This window comes from Harpia harpyja, chromosome 21, assembly GCF_026419915.1.
Source record: "Harpia harpyja isolate bHarHar1 chromosome 21, bHarHar1 primary haplotype, whole genome shotgun sequence".
In the NCBI taxonomy this organism is placed as follows: Eukaryota; Metazoa; Chordata; class Aves; order Accipitriformes; family Accipitridae; genus Harpia; species Harpia harpyja.
In genome coordinates, this window is record NC_068960.1 from 9,678,010 (window position 1) to 9,693,579 (window position 15,570).

General features: G+C 39.6%; 1 protein-coding gene across 3 annotated transcripts in view; it reads right to left on the reverse strand.

Annotated features, from left to right (window-relative positions):
- Positions 1-599: 599 nt before the first annotated feature.
- The window catches only part of VPS35L (VPS35 endosomal protein sorting factor like), a 60,035-nt gene continuing 45,064 nt past the window's right edge, over positions 600-15,570 (reverse strand). For all 3 annotated transcript variants that reach the window (XM_052772400.1, XM_052772401.1, XM_052772402.1), the window contains 5 exons: positions 14,049-14,188; positions 11,924-12,089; positions 10,053-10,171; positions 1,951-2,097; positions 600-1,369 (listed from right to left, as the gene is read on the reverse strand). In XM_052772400.1, coding sequence (XP_052628360.1) covers positions 1,271-1,369; positions 1,951-2,097; positions 10,053-10,171; positions 11,924-12,089; positions 14,049-14,188 — 671 coding nt within the window. In that variant the 3' untranslated portion in view covers positions 600-1,270. The remainder of the gene's footprint in view (positions 1,370-1,950; positions 2,098-10,052; positions 10,172-11,923; positions 12,090-14,048; positions 14,189-15,570) is intronic.

Below are 15,570 nucleotides of genomic sequence, written 5' to 3' on the forward strand. Positions count from 1 at the left end.
TGCAGTACTATCATTTCATTATCTGTGCGCTTTATACAGAATGATTTAAGGAAACAGTATAATTAAAATACCTATGTACTAAAGGTTGGAAAGGTTATGTATCAAGTTGATAATTAGCTTCATAATTAGCTTGTATTCCTGCAATTTTACTCAGCTTACATACCAAAGGGTCCTAGTTTAGTTCTTTACAACCTTAACACAAAATACATATTTTAGATGTACCCTGCTTCAATAACCACTGAGGAGATGAAAAACATGCAACAAGAATGGTTTAATGATTTGGGTGGTATTTATTATCAGCTTGCTAATCCTTAAATATATGGTTCTAGCAAAACTGATTACTGGTTTAGCCTTAACAAAATAAAACATTTTTATGCAAAAATATATCTTAATATCTATATAAGGATTTAGCTCATTAAAATACTTACCACTAAGCAAAAGCAGCAATAGATGCAAGGTCTCAACATAGTTCCTTACCGTGGGACAGAAGTGGTGAGAGTGAAATTTTATTAGGTGTAATAGCAGTACATGTAACTAAATTCCACAAGGGTAAGGTGATAAATTTGTATACTCAAAGAAACTCCCCCAGTACAAACAAATGAACTGCAAATTGTTTTATTCAGTGACAGCGTACTTTGCGAACATAGAGTACTTTGCATACATTTCCATTTTCCTTTGCAGACAGCACTTAAATATTCCTTCCATTTTACAAAACACCACTGAACTAAAATGAAAGCATAAACAGGCCTGTGAAAATGTATTGTAGAAATTAGAACAGTAACACCTTGGCCATTATTTTCTTCTACTGGAACTGACCAAATAAATGTTGGCAGCACCCCAAAGCAGAAAGACGACTTAGCAGGATTATTATATTGAAATGCTGATTTCTACACAGGAGAAAGACTATTCTGCAAGTGGGATGAAGTTTGGAGGCTGTGAATTGATCCGTGCACATTATCTTCCTCCTTTGTTGCTAAAATGACAACAGATTAGATTTCAAAAGGCTTTTGCAACCATAAAGGTTCAAAATACCATTTACTGAATCTAAATCAGCATTTAAAATCAGAGCATAGTGGTAAAACTGGAAGCAGAAATTCAGGTTAAATTATTGCACTCAGAACAGTTTTACCTTTACCTGTGTCCAAGTAAATCTGTCACACTAAGTAAAATAAAAATATGCTTAACTCCTCCGGTCAAAATCTAGATCAGTGATTTTGGCCTTGGCTACATGCTCTCTTGTACAGATGACTCCTTGGGAATGAGGCATTAATCAGGTCCTGGACTGCAGAGGAAGCCGAAGGGCCAAGTCTGTGAAGTGACTCATTTCAGGTTGTTTGCTTCGCCTCTTGATGTATTCTAGCGTTTTCACCTGGGTATGAAAAGAGAGATATTTTGAGATTTTTAGTGTCTTTCTCTTTTCTCTTTTCATAGGCCATCATTTAATCTATATGCAGGTGTTTTAATAGACACTCTCATGATTTTTCCCTAAATTTCACTGGCTACATGAACACTTACAGTTCTTACTCCAGAGGTCATTATCATGTATATCTATCTTAAAGGCTCTAGAATGCCCACTTACACCATGCAGTTCCTCCACTAAATAAAAATGCTGTATTTCTCTTAGATAGTTTTCTGTACTGAAAAAAAAGTTATAGCACCTGACATTTCCAGGTTCCTTAATGTGTGAAATACATTTAAAAGTGCTAGAAAGATAGAGACCACTTGAAATAAGAGAAGCTGCTTATTCATTAAGCAGCATTTAAAAAATAAGGTGTTTTTTTAAGCTCATTTAGGGTTTTTTTTGGTTTTTTTGGTGTTTTTTTTTTTTTAAGAGAGCAACCTGTAAAGAGGTTAGGTTTATTCAGATCAAGAAAATGTTACCTTTTCCCAAATGAGGAGTTGAAAAAGATCTTAAGAACTAAAATTCTGTGCATTATCTGTTTTCCTTACCATAGTCTTGGTGTCAGCAAAGCCATGTTTCTGAGCAAGATTCCAGAGATTGACTGAAAGCTGGTTTAGTTTGTTGTTTCGTAGATCCCCATGAGCTAGAATAGTGTTAAAGAAATAGAGTGCCAACTGGCTTTGTCGCTTTAGGGTCTATAATGAAAAAAAAAATTCCTGTATTACCATACAGTCATCCCAAAATATCCAGCATAACGTTGCCAGGTTCTCTGAACTCTTAGAAGTGCAAGGGGCAGACACTCATTTTGTAATACACAGCAATGATTACAGACACAAGAATACAGGCATAGTTTTCATATTCCATTCAAAATGCAACAAGTAGTAATAGTCATGAATCAACCTAAGTTGCTGTAAATAAAATAATTACACAGAACTCCTACATCTCCTACCACTTTGGCACAGCACAGCAAGTAGCTCTGACACTTTTAACTCAAGACTCCCTACAACTGCATAGAAATCACCCTCCCACTAATCAACCTTGCACTTACTTCACCACAGCTGTATATTTTTTAGAGACCACTATCATCAATCTAGATTAATGCAACTTCAGGCTTTCTCCAGCAGTCTATTCTACTTTTATTTATTTATCCAAAGATGTTTTTTCCCTGCTATTCTTTCACTGAAACTTCAGTGATACCAACATATTTGCACCATATTTGCAGCTACTTTCCCTAAAATTGCCGAGGGGGGGACCTTCAGGAGGACCCCTGCTTCATGGTAATTACCATGGAGGAGCACCATGCCCTTCAGCCTCTGTAGAGGAGTTCTGGGGCACAGACAGTCCTGCACTAAGCTTACAGGGTGCTATCACCCTGATTTGGGGTGACTGGGAAACAGAAGTAATTAAAATGCTATTGCAGATTCTACCTATTCCTACAGAGTAAGTTTTAAAAGGCTAAAAGGATGAATTATTATTGGATGCATCTGAGTCACAGTATTTGTTTATACTGCTTTGCTGCAGCTGTCCTTTGTTTTTTGCTCAAGAAAGAACACTGATAAAGGCATAGTCCATCTTACACAGAAACCAAACCAGCAGAGTAGTTGAAACTGTCAGCTGAGCACCTCAATTAATGAACGTAGTACTTCACTTCAGCCCTCTCAGTTCAATATATGCTAGGGTAGCTAATACACAGCATTCAGATAGGAAGTTACAGGAAGAATGAGGCAGAGATTGGGGAAAGAGGAGTGCAGTGCTCTCTGACTTGCGCACTCTTGACATGATACCAGTGCAGCCATGCAGCCTCTGCCCTTTCCCTAAGGGACTGAAAGTAAATAGATTTCCCTTCTCACTGCCAGCAGAAGAGAGGTCAGATGCTGTTAGTCAAAGAAATGGCACACACTGAGCTATCAGTCCTCCAGATAAATATGGAAAAGGAGAAAGCCATGCCATTAAAGAATTGGCTCATGCCCCAAACTAGAAGCATCAGACTGCTACTGTATGTACGTGACACACACAGTAGATTTGTACACACAGAAAAAATCTGACACATCAGAAACCATGCACCCACACACACATGCATATGCAATGCCCAGAGCTGCTCAAGGCCCCAGGAGAAGTTCCCTAAGCACTAAATTAATTGCATGAAACTACCAGGAAGACAGCTTTTCCTGTAACAGTTATCTACATTAGCAATTTCCATCTCAATAGCTCCAAAACCTGTTTATAGGCTAAAACTACAACCATCATTTGGGAGCATTGAACTGCACTCCCTATCAGAAAGAGAAATATAATTGATCAGTCTAGTCCAGTAGTAGTAACACAAAGAGCAGAAATACAACTCAAAAAGACAATAAAAGGGAAAGTAGTTATGCTTAAATGCTTGAATATTACTGTAGTATTTCTCTTGTAGGACTAACATCCTTCAGGGAGAAACAGATACAGGGTACAGCCAGCTAGTCCATGCTTTGCTGCATTATTCACAAGGCATCCTGCCACATTACCATGTTCCCTGAATTAACAAAATAACCCATATTACCTATAATTTTTTTCCCGTTGACCATCTAATGCCTGTGTGTCTTCTGCTGAATACAAACTTCAAAGAGGTTTCTGGGAATTGCTTGGAGGTTTCCTCACAAGAAGTGGGACAGTTAAATTATTGGGCAGAATGCAAAAGCAGCAGTACTCCAGTCTGAATATCAACTAGCAAGGTTTTCCAGGCGGTAACAATGCAAATACAAACCCCATGCTTTAAAATAAGGATGACATTTTGACTAATTTGAAACATACGTACTTCAAAAAGCATCATACTTCAAAAAGGATCTAGAATCACATAAAAAAGCTGGAAAAATGAGCTGCACACTAACTCATTGTATTGGGGTTGGTCTAACAGACAAGATTTTGGCATCTAGTCATCAGTTACACAATGCAAAGTGAAGAGAGAGGCAGGCTCAGGTATACAGTAAATGCCACCACATCTGAAAATTAACAAGAGTCAGATGAGGCTTCACATGATGATGAACAGGAATATTTGTGTAACATGGCACTGACCTCCAACCCGAGGGAGATATCTATGCCAGCATGCTGCCAAGCCTGCTGACGTAACTGAGACTGAATTGCGGGTGGCACTCCAGCTCACAGGATGTATGCACAGGCAGCAAGGAGAAAGCAACAGCTCAGCTATTTGGCAACCACATACATCACAGGGCTAGCAATTCCCACACCAAAAAGAACTGCCAGCCTTCTAGGCAGCGCATTTTCCATAATCTTTGGAATAATGCTGATGACAATGGAACAAAGAACAAACTACATCATCCCAGAATGTGACCCCTTGTGTCCTAGCTCCTCCAGCAAAGTGCAGAGCAATGTCCAAATTTCATACAGCGTAACAGAAAAAATTAGGATCTTTCATACAGTGGACCATGTAATATCGTATTTCACAAAATTCTGGCTAGCAATTCAAATATTCATTCCTATCTTTCAGTGACTTTTGCCAGACATCTGTGTTATAAGGATACCTTGAGCATTCTGTTAGAAAAGCATTTGTGCATTTAGATACGTTGCTCCTCTGAAGGTGTGTCTAGCCTGCTGCTGCCTCCCATGTACAGCTTTAAAATAACTGGCTCTGATACTTGTTAACAGTCCATCTGTGGCAGCACAGAGCTCAGCGTGGCCTGTAAGGCTCCTTCAAGGTACTAAATATATCAGTCTAGGCCAAGTCTCCATGCTGATACAGCATCTGTTTGCTAGTATTACCTGAACTACCTAGCCTGAAATTAATTCCAGCACTACTGTGATGCTGGTGGTTACATCCTTGTGATCCAAATCTAAATATTCCTAAATAAAGCCATGACAGGCAGCCTTGCCTTTCCTTAAAAGCTCTCGCATGAAGCTCTTTGGGAACCTTTTAACCTTTTCACTGGAAAAGATCATGAGCAGCATGGGGCAGACCAGGTGCTCAACTCTTTCATTACACAACTGTCCTAACATGGGATAAATGGCCAAGGCCGAGCCCATCAGTGATGGTGGTAGCACCTCTGGGATAAGAGATTTAAGGAGGGAAAAAAAGTTGCTGCAGCACAGAAACTGCAGCCGGGAGAGGAGTGAGAACATGTGAGAGAACCAGCCCTGCAGACCCCCAGGTCAGTGAAGAAGGAGGGGAGGAGATGCTCCAGGCGCCGGAGCAGAGATTCCCCTGCAGCCCGTGGGGAAGACCATGGTGAGGCAGGCTGTCCCCCTGCAGCCCACGGAGGTCCACGGTGGAGCAGATATCCACCTGCAGCCCAGGGAGGACCCCACGCCGGAGCAGGTGGGTGCCCGAAGGAGGCTGTGACCCTGTGGGAACCCCGTGCTGGAGCAGGCTCCTGGCAGGACCTGCGGATCTGTGGAGAGAGGAGCCCACGCTGGAGCAGGTTTTCTGGCAGGACTTGTGATCCCACGGGGGACCCACACTGGAGCAGTCTGTGCCTGAAGGACTGCAGCCCATGGAAGGGACCCACGCTGGAGCAGTTTGTGAAGGACTGTCTCCTGTGGGAGGGACCCCACGGTGGAGCAGGGGACGAGTGAGGAGTCCTCCCCCTGAGGAGGAAGGAGCGGCAGAGACGACGTGTGGTGAGCTGACCCCAACCCCCATTCCCTGTTTCCCTGTCCCCCTGTGCTGCTGGGGGGTGGGAGGAGGGGGCTAGCCAGAGAATCTGGGAGTGAAGTTGTGCCTGGAAAGAAAGGAGGGGTGGGGGGAAGGTGTTTTTAAGAATTGGGGGTTTTTTCCTCATTACCCTACTCTGGTTGATTGGCAATAAATTAAGTTAATTTTCCCCAAGTCAAGTCTGTTTTGCCCATGACAGTAATTGGTTGAGTGATCTCTCCCTGTCCTTATCTCAACCCATGAGCCCTTTGTTATATTTTCTCTCCCCTGTCCAGCTGAGGGGGCCAATGATAGAGCAGCTTTGGTGGGCACCTGGTGTCCTGGTTTCAGCTGGGATAGAGTTAACTGTCTTCCTAGTAGCTGGTACAGTGCTATGTTTTGAGTTCAGAGCGAAGAATGTTGATAACACTGATGTTTTCAGTTGTTGCTCAGTAGTGTTTAGACTAATGTCAAGGATTTTTCAGCTTCTCATGCCCAGCCAGCGAGAAAGCTGGAGGGGCACAAGAAGTTGGCACAGGACACAGCCAGGGCACCTGACCCAAACTGGCCAACGGTGTATTCCATACCATGGGACGTCCCATCCAGTATAGGAACGGGGAAGTGGGGGGCAGGGATTCGCCGCTCAGGGACTGGCTGGGTGTCGATCGGCGGGTGGTGAGCAATTGCACTGCGCATCATTTGTACATTCCAATCCTTTCATTATTGCTGTTGTCATTTTATTGGTGTTATCATTATCATTATTAGTTTCTTCTTTTCTGTTCTATTAAACCGTTCTTAACCCATGGGTTTTACTTTTTTTCCCGATTTTCTCCCCCATCCCACTGGGTGAGGGGGAGTGAGTGAGCGGCTGCGTGGTGTTTAGTTGCTGGCTGGGGTTAAACCATGACACCTGGCATCCAGCCAGGGTCAACCCACCACAAGGAAGTATCTTACAAATATGCAGAAACAATGTTCCCAATGAAACTATTTCTAGTCTTTAACCTCCACCACCATGCCAGCGACAATGGTGTAATAAAAGGATCAATCTGGGAGTTAGGACTCTCCAACTCTGTGACGAAGTGGAGCTGATACGCAATCACCAGCCACAGCTCCTCACCGCAATGCACCGACCCTCTTGCTGAGCCATCAGCAGGCAAGCTGCAAGCATGCCGAAAGAGGCACCTCCACCACCTGCAATGTCTTCTGGAAACTGCAGCAGGTAAATTCTCTTGCCTCCCTCCTCCCACAGAGGAACATAATGTTTAACCACCTTTACAAAATCTTGGCGAAGGACACAAAATTCTTCAGGATGAGCGACCTCTTCCCAATTTAAAACATACCCACACACAGAGAACTATGTCCAACTCTGCTTCTAGTTCAGTAATCAAACACATGTGAAATCAACTGAAGTTTTTATAAATTTATATAAAATTAAAAATCAGATGTGTTGAAAGGACAAGCTTCAAGAGCATACCCAGGAATTGCTTTCTACTGCTCCATTTTTTATACTTATCATAAAAAGTCCAGTATCTATCATATGGTACATGGGAAGATTGCCATCCTAACATGGCACTGCCAAGGAGACAACAACGTGCTCCTAACATTTTGCATCAAAAGTCGTGTTTCAGTAAAACATACTCCATCTGGACATTTATCACGGAGTAGCAAGAGGCAAGGTATTTACATTTTAAGAAACCTGGAGCATAAGATTAGTCCTCCACCCACACAAAGGCAGAGAGGATTCACTGGTACATGCTCTCATGACCAGAAACAGCTTGAACTTTACAGAACTGTCCAGAACTGAAAATTTCCATTCCAACACTGTCACTTAAATGAAGCATTCTCTAATATTGCAAAAAGACCACACTGTGTTAACATAAGATGCATTGTTCTCTTCCAAATTGCCACTTTGGTGAAAGCATTTTATTGTGAGAAAAATTTATTTTCCTTTATAGCTTTTAAAGGAAATGAACCAATAAAAACACAGAATCATCAGAGGCTTGTTCACTTAAATGAGCAGCCAAGAAGATGAATAATAAAAGGTCACCAACACTGAAGCAATCCAAATACCACAGTGATTTCATAATTGGTTCTACTTTAGCACAAATAGAGGTCTCTGACAATATTCTTGTCGCCTCTATTTCCTCAGCAACAACGCTTCCTCAAAAAACTATTCATTCTTACAAAACAATTTTTATCTAAATCTCTCAAGGACTTTTACTCAACGAAGCAAAATAAATGATCCCCCTTTGTAAATAAGGATGGGCAGAGCAGTAAATCCAAGACCACAAAGGCAAAGGCAGGGCAAGGACCTATATCTGTGCTGCTTAGCTCTAAATCCAGTTTTCTATGCAACTGCTTCAGTGAAGTAACACAGGATCTCTTTACTCAAAGTATTAAGCTTGAAAGCAGGGGGGGGAAGGCTTTCAGAAATCACAGATTTCAAGCCCTACAAGCGTTCCCACCCACATACTCCATACAGGAGTCAGATGCAAAAAATCCTTAATATACAACCTACAGTCCTGAAAACTCTGTTAAAAATCTCTTTCCAATACCTGGTTGGACATTCTTAGCTGTGCAAGAATGGTTGTTTTCTGCTGCTACTGTTCTGAAAAAGAACTCCTATTCACTGCGGCAATGTGTACAATGATGTAGAGGCATTTGAGCAAAAGGATTTATTCATCTTGCATCTCTACAATTGCTCAAGGAGGGATAAACAGGATAGCAAAAGCAGAGAAAAGGCTAAACTTAGCATAGTGTCCTCCAAATATGCATCACTTAACACATTCTGTACTGGCTAACACTACAGGCTACTGTGCAAACAGGCTATCTAAAAAATTCCATCAAATTAATCAACCCCTGCCCTCCCATTTCAGTCTACAAGCCACAAGATTTCTATCAATATACAGTGGTTTAGTAAGGGGTGATTAGGAAGTTGTGGAGGGGTTCAGTCTCAGAAACAGGTACATGAGCAGAACAGTAAGTTCTCATTATTTCAGTAATACTGAAAACATTAGTCACCTGCATTTCACATACAATCCATTAAGCTATATTTGATCCCTCAGAGCCTCTGAACTCCAATCAAGAAATCCAATTAGCTGTCTACAGTTTTCTTTATTTTATATTGAACAAATATAACCCTGTACTAAAAACAGGGTAAAGCCAAAACACCTTCTCCCTCCCTCTGCACCTCTCTGACTTCATCCTAGTGTCTGGGATCTGAAACTTTTACCACTTAAAGGTGGTTTCCATTGTATTTCATCCAATAACAGATTAACTGTGAATTCTCACTTTGCCCATTACAGAATTGGACATTGCAGGTTAACTTAGCCAGCAATAAAATACGGTTTATTTACAGAGAGAGAAACTTGACAGCCAGGAGGACACAACAGGAGGGACAGACATGGAGCAGATTTTAGGCTTAACTGTACTGCAATCATAGGAGTGACTGTGGCACTGTCTCCAATTCTCTCTCTTCGGCCAATAATTGCAATACCAGCATTGTGGAGCTCATTATAGTCAGAAAGACTCTCATACAAAAAAAGTTATCCCACACTGAGCATCATATTTCCATAACCAAACTACACCAGGACTCAAGCCAGTTAATTTAAAGCTAACTCTAACCTCACTATGCTGCTCTGCAATCATCATTCTGTACTGTAGCAGAATCACATCCTTTGGTGCACTGCCACAATTAATACCACAGAGTATACCAGAGTAGCTTCTACCGCTTGTCAGTTCTGTCAGACTATCCATGTACAGCATACAGCTAAGCAGGTCACTTTAGCATGCATCTTAAAAATGTATTATAATTGCTACATAATCTCTTTCACATCGTTAGGTCTCTCCACCACAAGCCTGCCTATGTGACTGACTCACTTTTTAAACAAGTAAGATTACCTAATTTCCTCTTGTTGTAAGGCTCCTGGAGCTTTTTAAAAGACCAATGCATGGTCAAGAAGGTGGTCCATTTATTCAACTCCAAAGTAATTTTGGTTTTGTATTGAATCAAGCTGAGTAAGAACATACCTCTTCTTTTCCAAGGGTTTTCAGATGATCCAGGATCTGTGCTATCACTGTTTCACACAGTTTATTAATTTCAGTCAGGAACTTGGAGTCTCCACCATACAGGGTATCATTGGAATCAACTGCAGAGATGAATTCAAGCTTAGGTCTGGCTAAAAAGCTATGCATTTTTTTGCTGCTGAAAACACCAGCTATTTATAGAAGACCAGATTTGGAAGTTATAAAATGACCTTCCTCCATGAAACACAAACAGAACAATCTTGTTTAAGTGCCTACCACTTGGTTGCCTACTACATCCTCTTGATTTTAGGAATAAAAGACTGCAAAGAATCTTCTAGCTTAAAGCCAGTCCTGTATTCCTGGATGCGGCCAGGTTCAAAAATATCTGCTAGACTTAAATGCAAAGCAACATATAGTGTCAATTTTCACTTTTTCCACAGAGACAGACTCCCTGCTCCCATTAGTTCATGAGAGTATGGCCATCATCTTCAATGGCAGCAGGACTGGGCCAAACAGTTTATATTTTACTTAGAGAAAACAAGACTTTCAAAGCTGCATTTTAAATTTATTTTTTTCCCTAAAATAAAACCTTGATTACCTCAAAGTCATGGAGAGAAAATCAGAAAGTGTATTTTCAATTTTGGAGGGAGAGAGCTCTTGAAGTTTTTAGAGCTTATATAACTGTGATTTTAAACATGTGTTTTGGCCTCATTTATTTATAATGTCTTACCAAGAAGTAAATTACAAGAGATTTGTAAGTTTAAGTGTATTCTGAATAAATCAGAGAGCATGTAAGATAAAAGGTGATGCCCTGTTCATTTTAAGAAGCTAAGGTACACGGTCCACCCAGAAAAAAACCCATCATCCAACTACAGGGGAAAATTTACTAATTTATATTTTGATGCTTCTCTCCATTGAAATTTAATTCATTTAGATTTCTTATTTTGGGATTATGCAGCTATTTTGGTCATATAAAAAATGAAGTGAAAGGAAAAAGCAGCTAAACCATGTTTCCTTACAGAATTTGAACAGCAGATTTACTATGGAGTAGTTGTTCAACTATTTTCTGTGCTGCTAACTGCAAGGTACATTTTGTCATGGTTGGTAACTCTGACAGACTATTCACCAGAAGAACTGCAGAATATATTCCAGCCTGCCTCTTTGTGAAAGCCCTGTGCAACTAAAAGAAAAAGCCAAACTAGCTTGGCCTTACGCTCTTGCCAGTATGCTTTAAAAGACTCAGTTAATACTCTACCTTAATTTAGTAACCTCTCTATGATCAGAAGGCACTCAAATTTTAGAACATATCAAAATATTATTACAAAAAGTCTACAGCCATTTTATAAAATGCAAAATCTTTAGAATTTTTTTTCTAGCTATTCTGAAGATTTTTTTAAGTTACCATCACAATTTCCAAAACTGAAAGCCTGCCTTCAAAGCAGCAAGTACATGCATTTAAATAACGAAAACAATGCATTCTGAAAACTGGAGTTGTTCATAAATGTGAATGAAACACCAACGACAAGTATAAATCAAGTTGATACTTTAAACTAGAAGAAAACCCTCCATAAGTACAAACTTCTAATATTTACTTGAAAAGTTCACAGTTCTAAGTATTTGCATCATCACCACCGGAACAAACTAAGTAAACCACTCTGCACAGATTCACTTTAAAGAACAGACTGTACATCTGTTCATTCTGTACATTCACCTCCCGTGATTATTTTAAGTTACAAAATCTGGACCTACACAGGAAAATAATCCATTCTGTAAGATTGACTACCATTGATCTTCATTAACTAGGTACGGTGATAACACAATACTACAAATTGCATGGTGGAACACAAGGATCCAGAGCCACCCTTATTTATTACCTTTATCTACATGGTAGATGTATGCTTCTTGAGTCATTGCAGACAGCAGATGCAAAACATTAGTATAAATCCTGACTTTGTCATCGCTGTTATCCTCCCAAGTATAATCCTGGATCACGTTTAGTAATCCTCGCACAAGAAACAACACTCCTTGCTCTGGATGGTCCTACAAAAAAGAAAAAAGAGAAGTTAAAAACAACAATGCAACAACCCCAAAACACAAATGGGGTTATTTGTGGTCATTCAGAGGTTTAGAGTCACACTTTTAGCTCTATAAAAGCAAAAACTACAATATAATTAAAGCTGACAACTACTTAAGTGTGTTTCCTGCAAATCCTTTTAAAAATTTGTTCTGGTTTCCTTCTAAAATGCCCATTTGACCCATAATCATAAACTTGATCTAGCCATCCTGCAGACAAACTTTCAAATGCTTTGTTTTGTAGTCACAGCGGAGTAATACAAAATTAATTGTCAGCTTCTTAACAGCTAAGTGTCTAAAATTAAACACACTGGGTAGATTTTTTTATTAAAATAATGTCAGTAAGCTATAGAAACAAGTATATTACTCATATAATTATGAGTTTCAGAAGAACACCTACACTGGGAAGTCAAAGTTACAGACAACCAACAATCTTTTAATATGAAAAGAATATAAAGACATCTGCTTTACATAAGCTATGAGTTTTTGCAAGCAGTTTTAATACTGCACCCAGCTTATTTCAAGCTGGCAGTTGGTGCAATGATACCAACATACGTAAGACAAATCACAGTCCACTGGGGACATTTTCTTCTGATCATCTCTCCTGTAAAGTAAATAGGAGAAAAAATTATGGAAGCTAATTTCTGAATCCTGGTATCTCATTGCAAGTTCTTCTTCATTACTGAATCTGAGAGGTTGGATCTCCCTCCTTCAATCTTCTATTAATGATCCAAGTCATTTCTCTGAGCAGCATCCAGTTCTGACATAGCCTTCCTTCAAAGTCTTCTGCAGTCAGTGGACAGCAAAGACACATCACAGTGGCAATTAACTCTTCCCTTCTAACAACAGAGCACCTCCATGTTGCTGAACATGTATGGCTTGGGAGACATGAACATGCATGGCATTGGAAAAAGGGGAATCCACTGCTCTGATTATGAGGATGTGGACAGCACTATACCGTGTGCTGCTTCACCAAACGTAGTCAAAGAAAAAAGGAAGGAGGAAACCGTGAGGAACGTTTCAGTGAGGAGTAACAACCTACTTTCTCCAAGAACAAATGAATAAGCCTCAAACTTTTTCCTTCTTTCTTTCTTTTTTTTTTTTAACATGCCATGATACTAAGCCAACCCTTGCTGGGAAAGAAGAATCTTCTCAGAGAGGGCCAGAGCTGTTAACAGAGGGAGGTAAAAGTCTTCATGCATTAGGTTTCCACTGTGGTGAAATCTTGAGAGTCAGAGGCCTGTCTTTCTTCTCTAAGGTCAACAAAATATGTTGGCTATGTAAGTTTTATCTCAGGTCTTCCAGATTAATTTACAATTTTTCCTCATCTTTTAGCTATAGCTGAAAATATAGGAAGGAAAATTACATATAGATCTCTAAACTTGACAATTGGTTAAAAATTGGAAGGATGTAGAATGGTACTATTTTGTGAAATATTCATCAGAAGAGGAAGGTTATGCCAAAACGCATCTTCTAATTATCGTTTTCACTCAAAAGATTAGGCAACCTATAACAAAGTAACTGAAACTAATAGAAACTAGAGCTCTATATTCCTCCTGTCCTCAGGTATTAGATTTTATGAGCGCTCAGCTAAAATACCACTTTTCTGCACAGATCTATTAAAACAGTAAATTATGTTTACACAACTAAATGATGGCAAGATTTCACTCTACCCAAATCCACTTAAGTGCAAGGTGCTACTGAGAGAGGCAATGCTGTACCTCCACCTCCAAACAATTGTTCTGCCTCCCCATTTTGCACTGGGGTGGGTGATTTTGCAGCCAATGAACAAATCGGTTCAGCTTGCTCGTGGAAAACTAACTCCTGCATCTACCACTCCCAAAAGCCCAGTCTACTCTAAATTTTTAAACAGGAAAGTCAAAATAGTCTACTAGCCTATATGCTATTCATACACGCAAAACTTACCGGAACAACTAATAATGTGGAAAAAAAATTACAAAGGAATTCCAGGAGGAAGGCATCAGAAGGTCGCATCTTTCCATCTACACTGATCACTTTTGGCACTTCAGGAACAAGGCTCACTGCAGCTTTGAAAAAAGCATCAGCTACAAAATAAAAATATAGTTGCTGTATTATCACTCCAACTGCGATGGCAGTCATGCCTGTGATCCAATGACTGCTTCAAGTTTGTTTCAAATAGACCACAGAAAACGAACGTATGCTTAACGGCAAAGAAACTCAAGACTCAGCAGTCAAAATCTGTGGTAATTCAAGTGATGCTGTTTTTTCAAAAGAATTTTCAGCATCACTTGAGACTTCTGAAATTATAATTCTCCTTTGCTTAACAAGAGGACACCATTGTTTCAAATATATTGCATACATAATAAAAAAAAAATCAGCACATGATTCAAAATTGACTTTAGATATCTAAAGAAATGCTTGTGCCAAGATCATGCTATCTTGTTCACAAATTCATTCACAAAAGGCTGTTAAGGTTACAAGGAAGTATGGACAACTTCATTTCTCTAAGTATTTACAGTCATTAAAAGTAAAATACTAATATAGTACCAGAACCTGAGGTATTCCTGGTTACCTAGGTAAAATGATTCCTTCCAAGAATCACAATACAAGAATTACAGAAACCATCCACCATTATGGCCTTGGCAATATAGCTACTAAAAGGTTTTTCATAACTATTGTCTCTAATCCTACAAAGGTTTTTCATAACTATTGTCTCTAATCCTACAAAAAACCCCAAACAAACAAAACAAAAAACACACTAGAACATCTATTCCTCAGTTTATTAAGTTAATATTCAAAAATTAAAACCAACAATATTTTCTCTCTTACCCTAGAAGACCTCCTATATTTGCCAAGATTTGACAAAAAAATTTGACAGCAATATTCTTTTGCACTTTCCTGGCTACATTTCAAAATATCCAAGTATCCAAATCCCATTCAAGTTGTTTAGCCATATACTTCAAAGCATCCTTCAGGATTAATACTGTATCTTTTTTTTACAGGAACAGAGACTAAGGCCATGAAATCAAATTTTAGCAAAGAGAAAAAGAGAATTCTTGGTGAAAGCCAAGAGGTGTTACATGGCTGGGATGGAGATACTGCTGACAGGCATGCATGGGCATTTCCAGGAGTGCAGCTTGCTCTGGAAAAATTCATTTGAGCACATGAGACTCCAAGCAAATTTGCTAAATATAGTACCAACTGATAGCTAATTTAAGCTTATGAGGAATACCAGGGAAACATGTGCTTTGGAAAAACTGTAATTCTTCTGACTCATTTCTTTTCAGCACATGAATGCTCAAGCCCTTCTGAACTTTTCAGTGCTTAGAAGGCAGACCCCTTCAGTCAAACATCTTCCTTCTACTCTGCACATATATTTTGAGGTGAAAGAATGTTTTTTATTTATTTCAAACAACAGCCAACCCAAAGGAAGGTAAGCAATCTTTCTCCAAGCTTTATTAGAGGA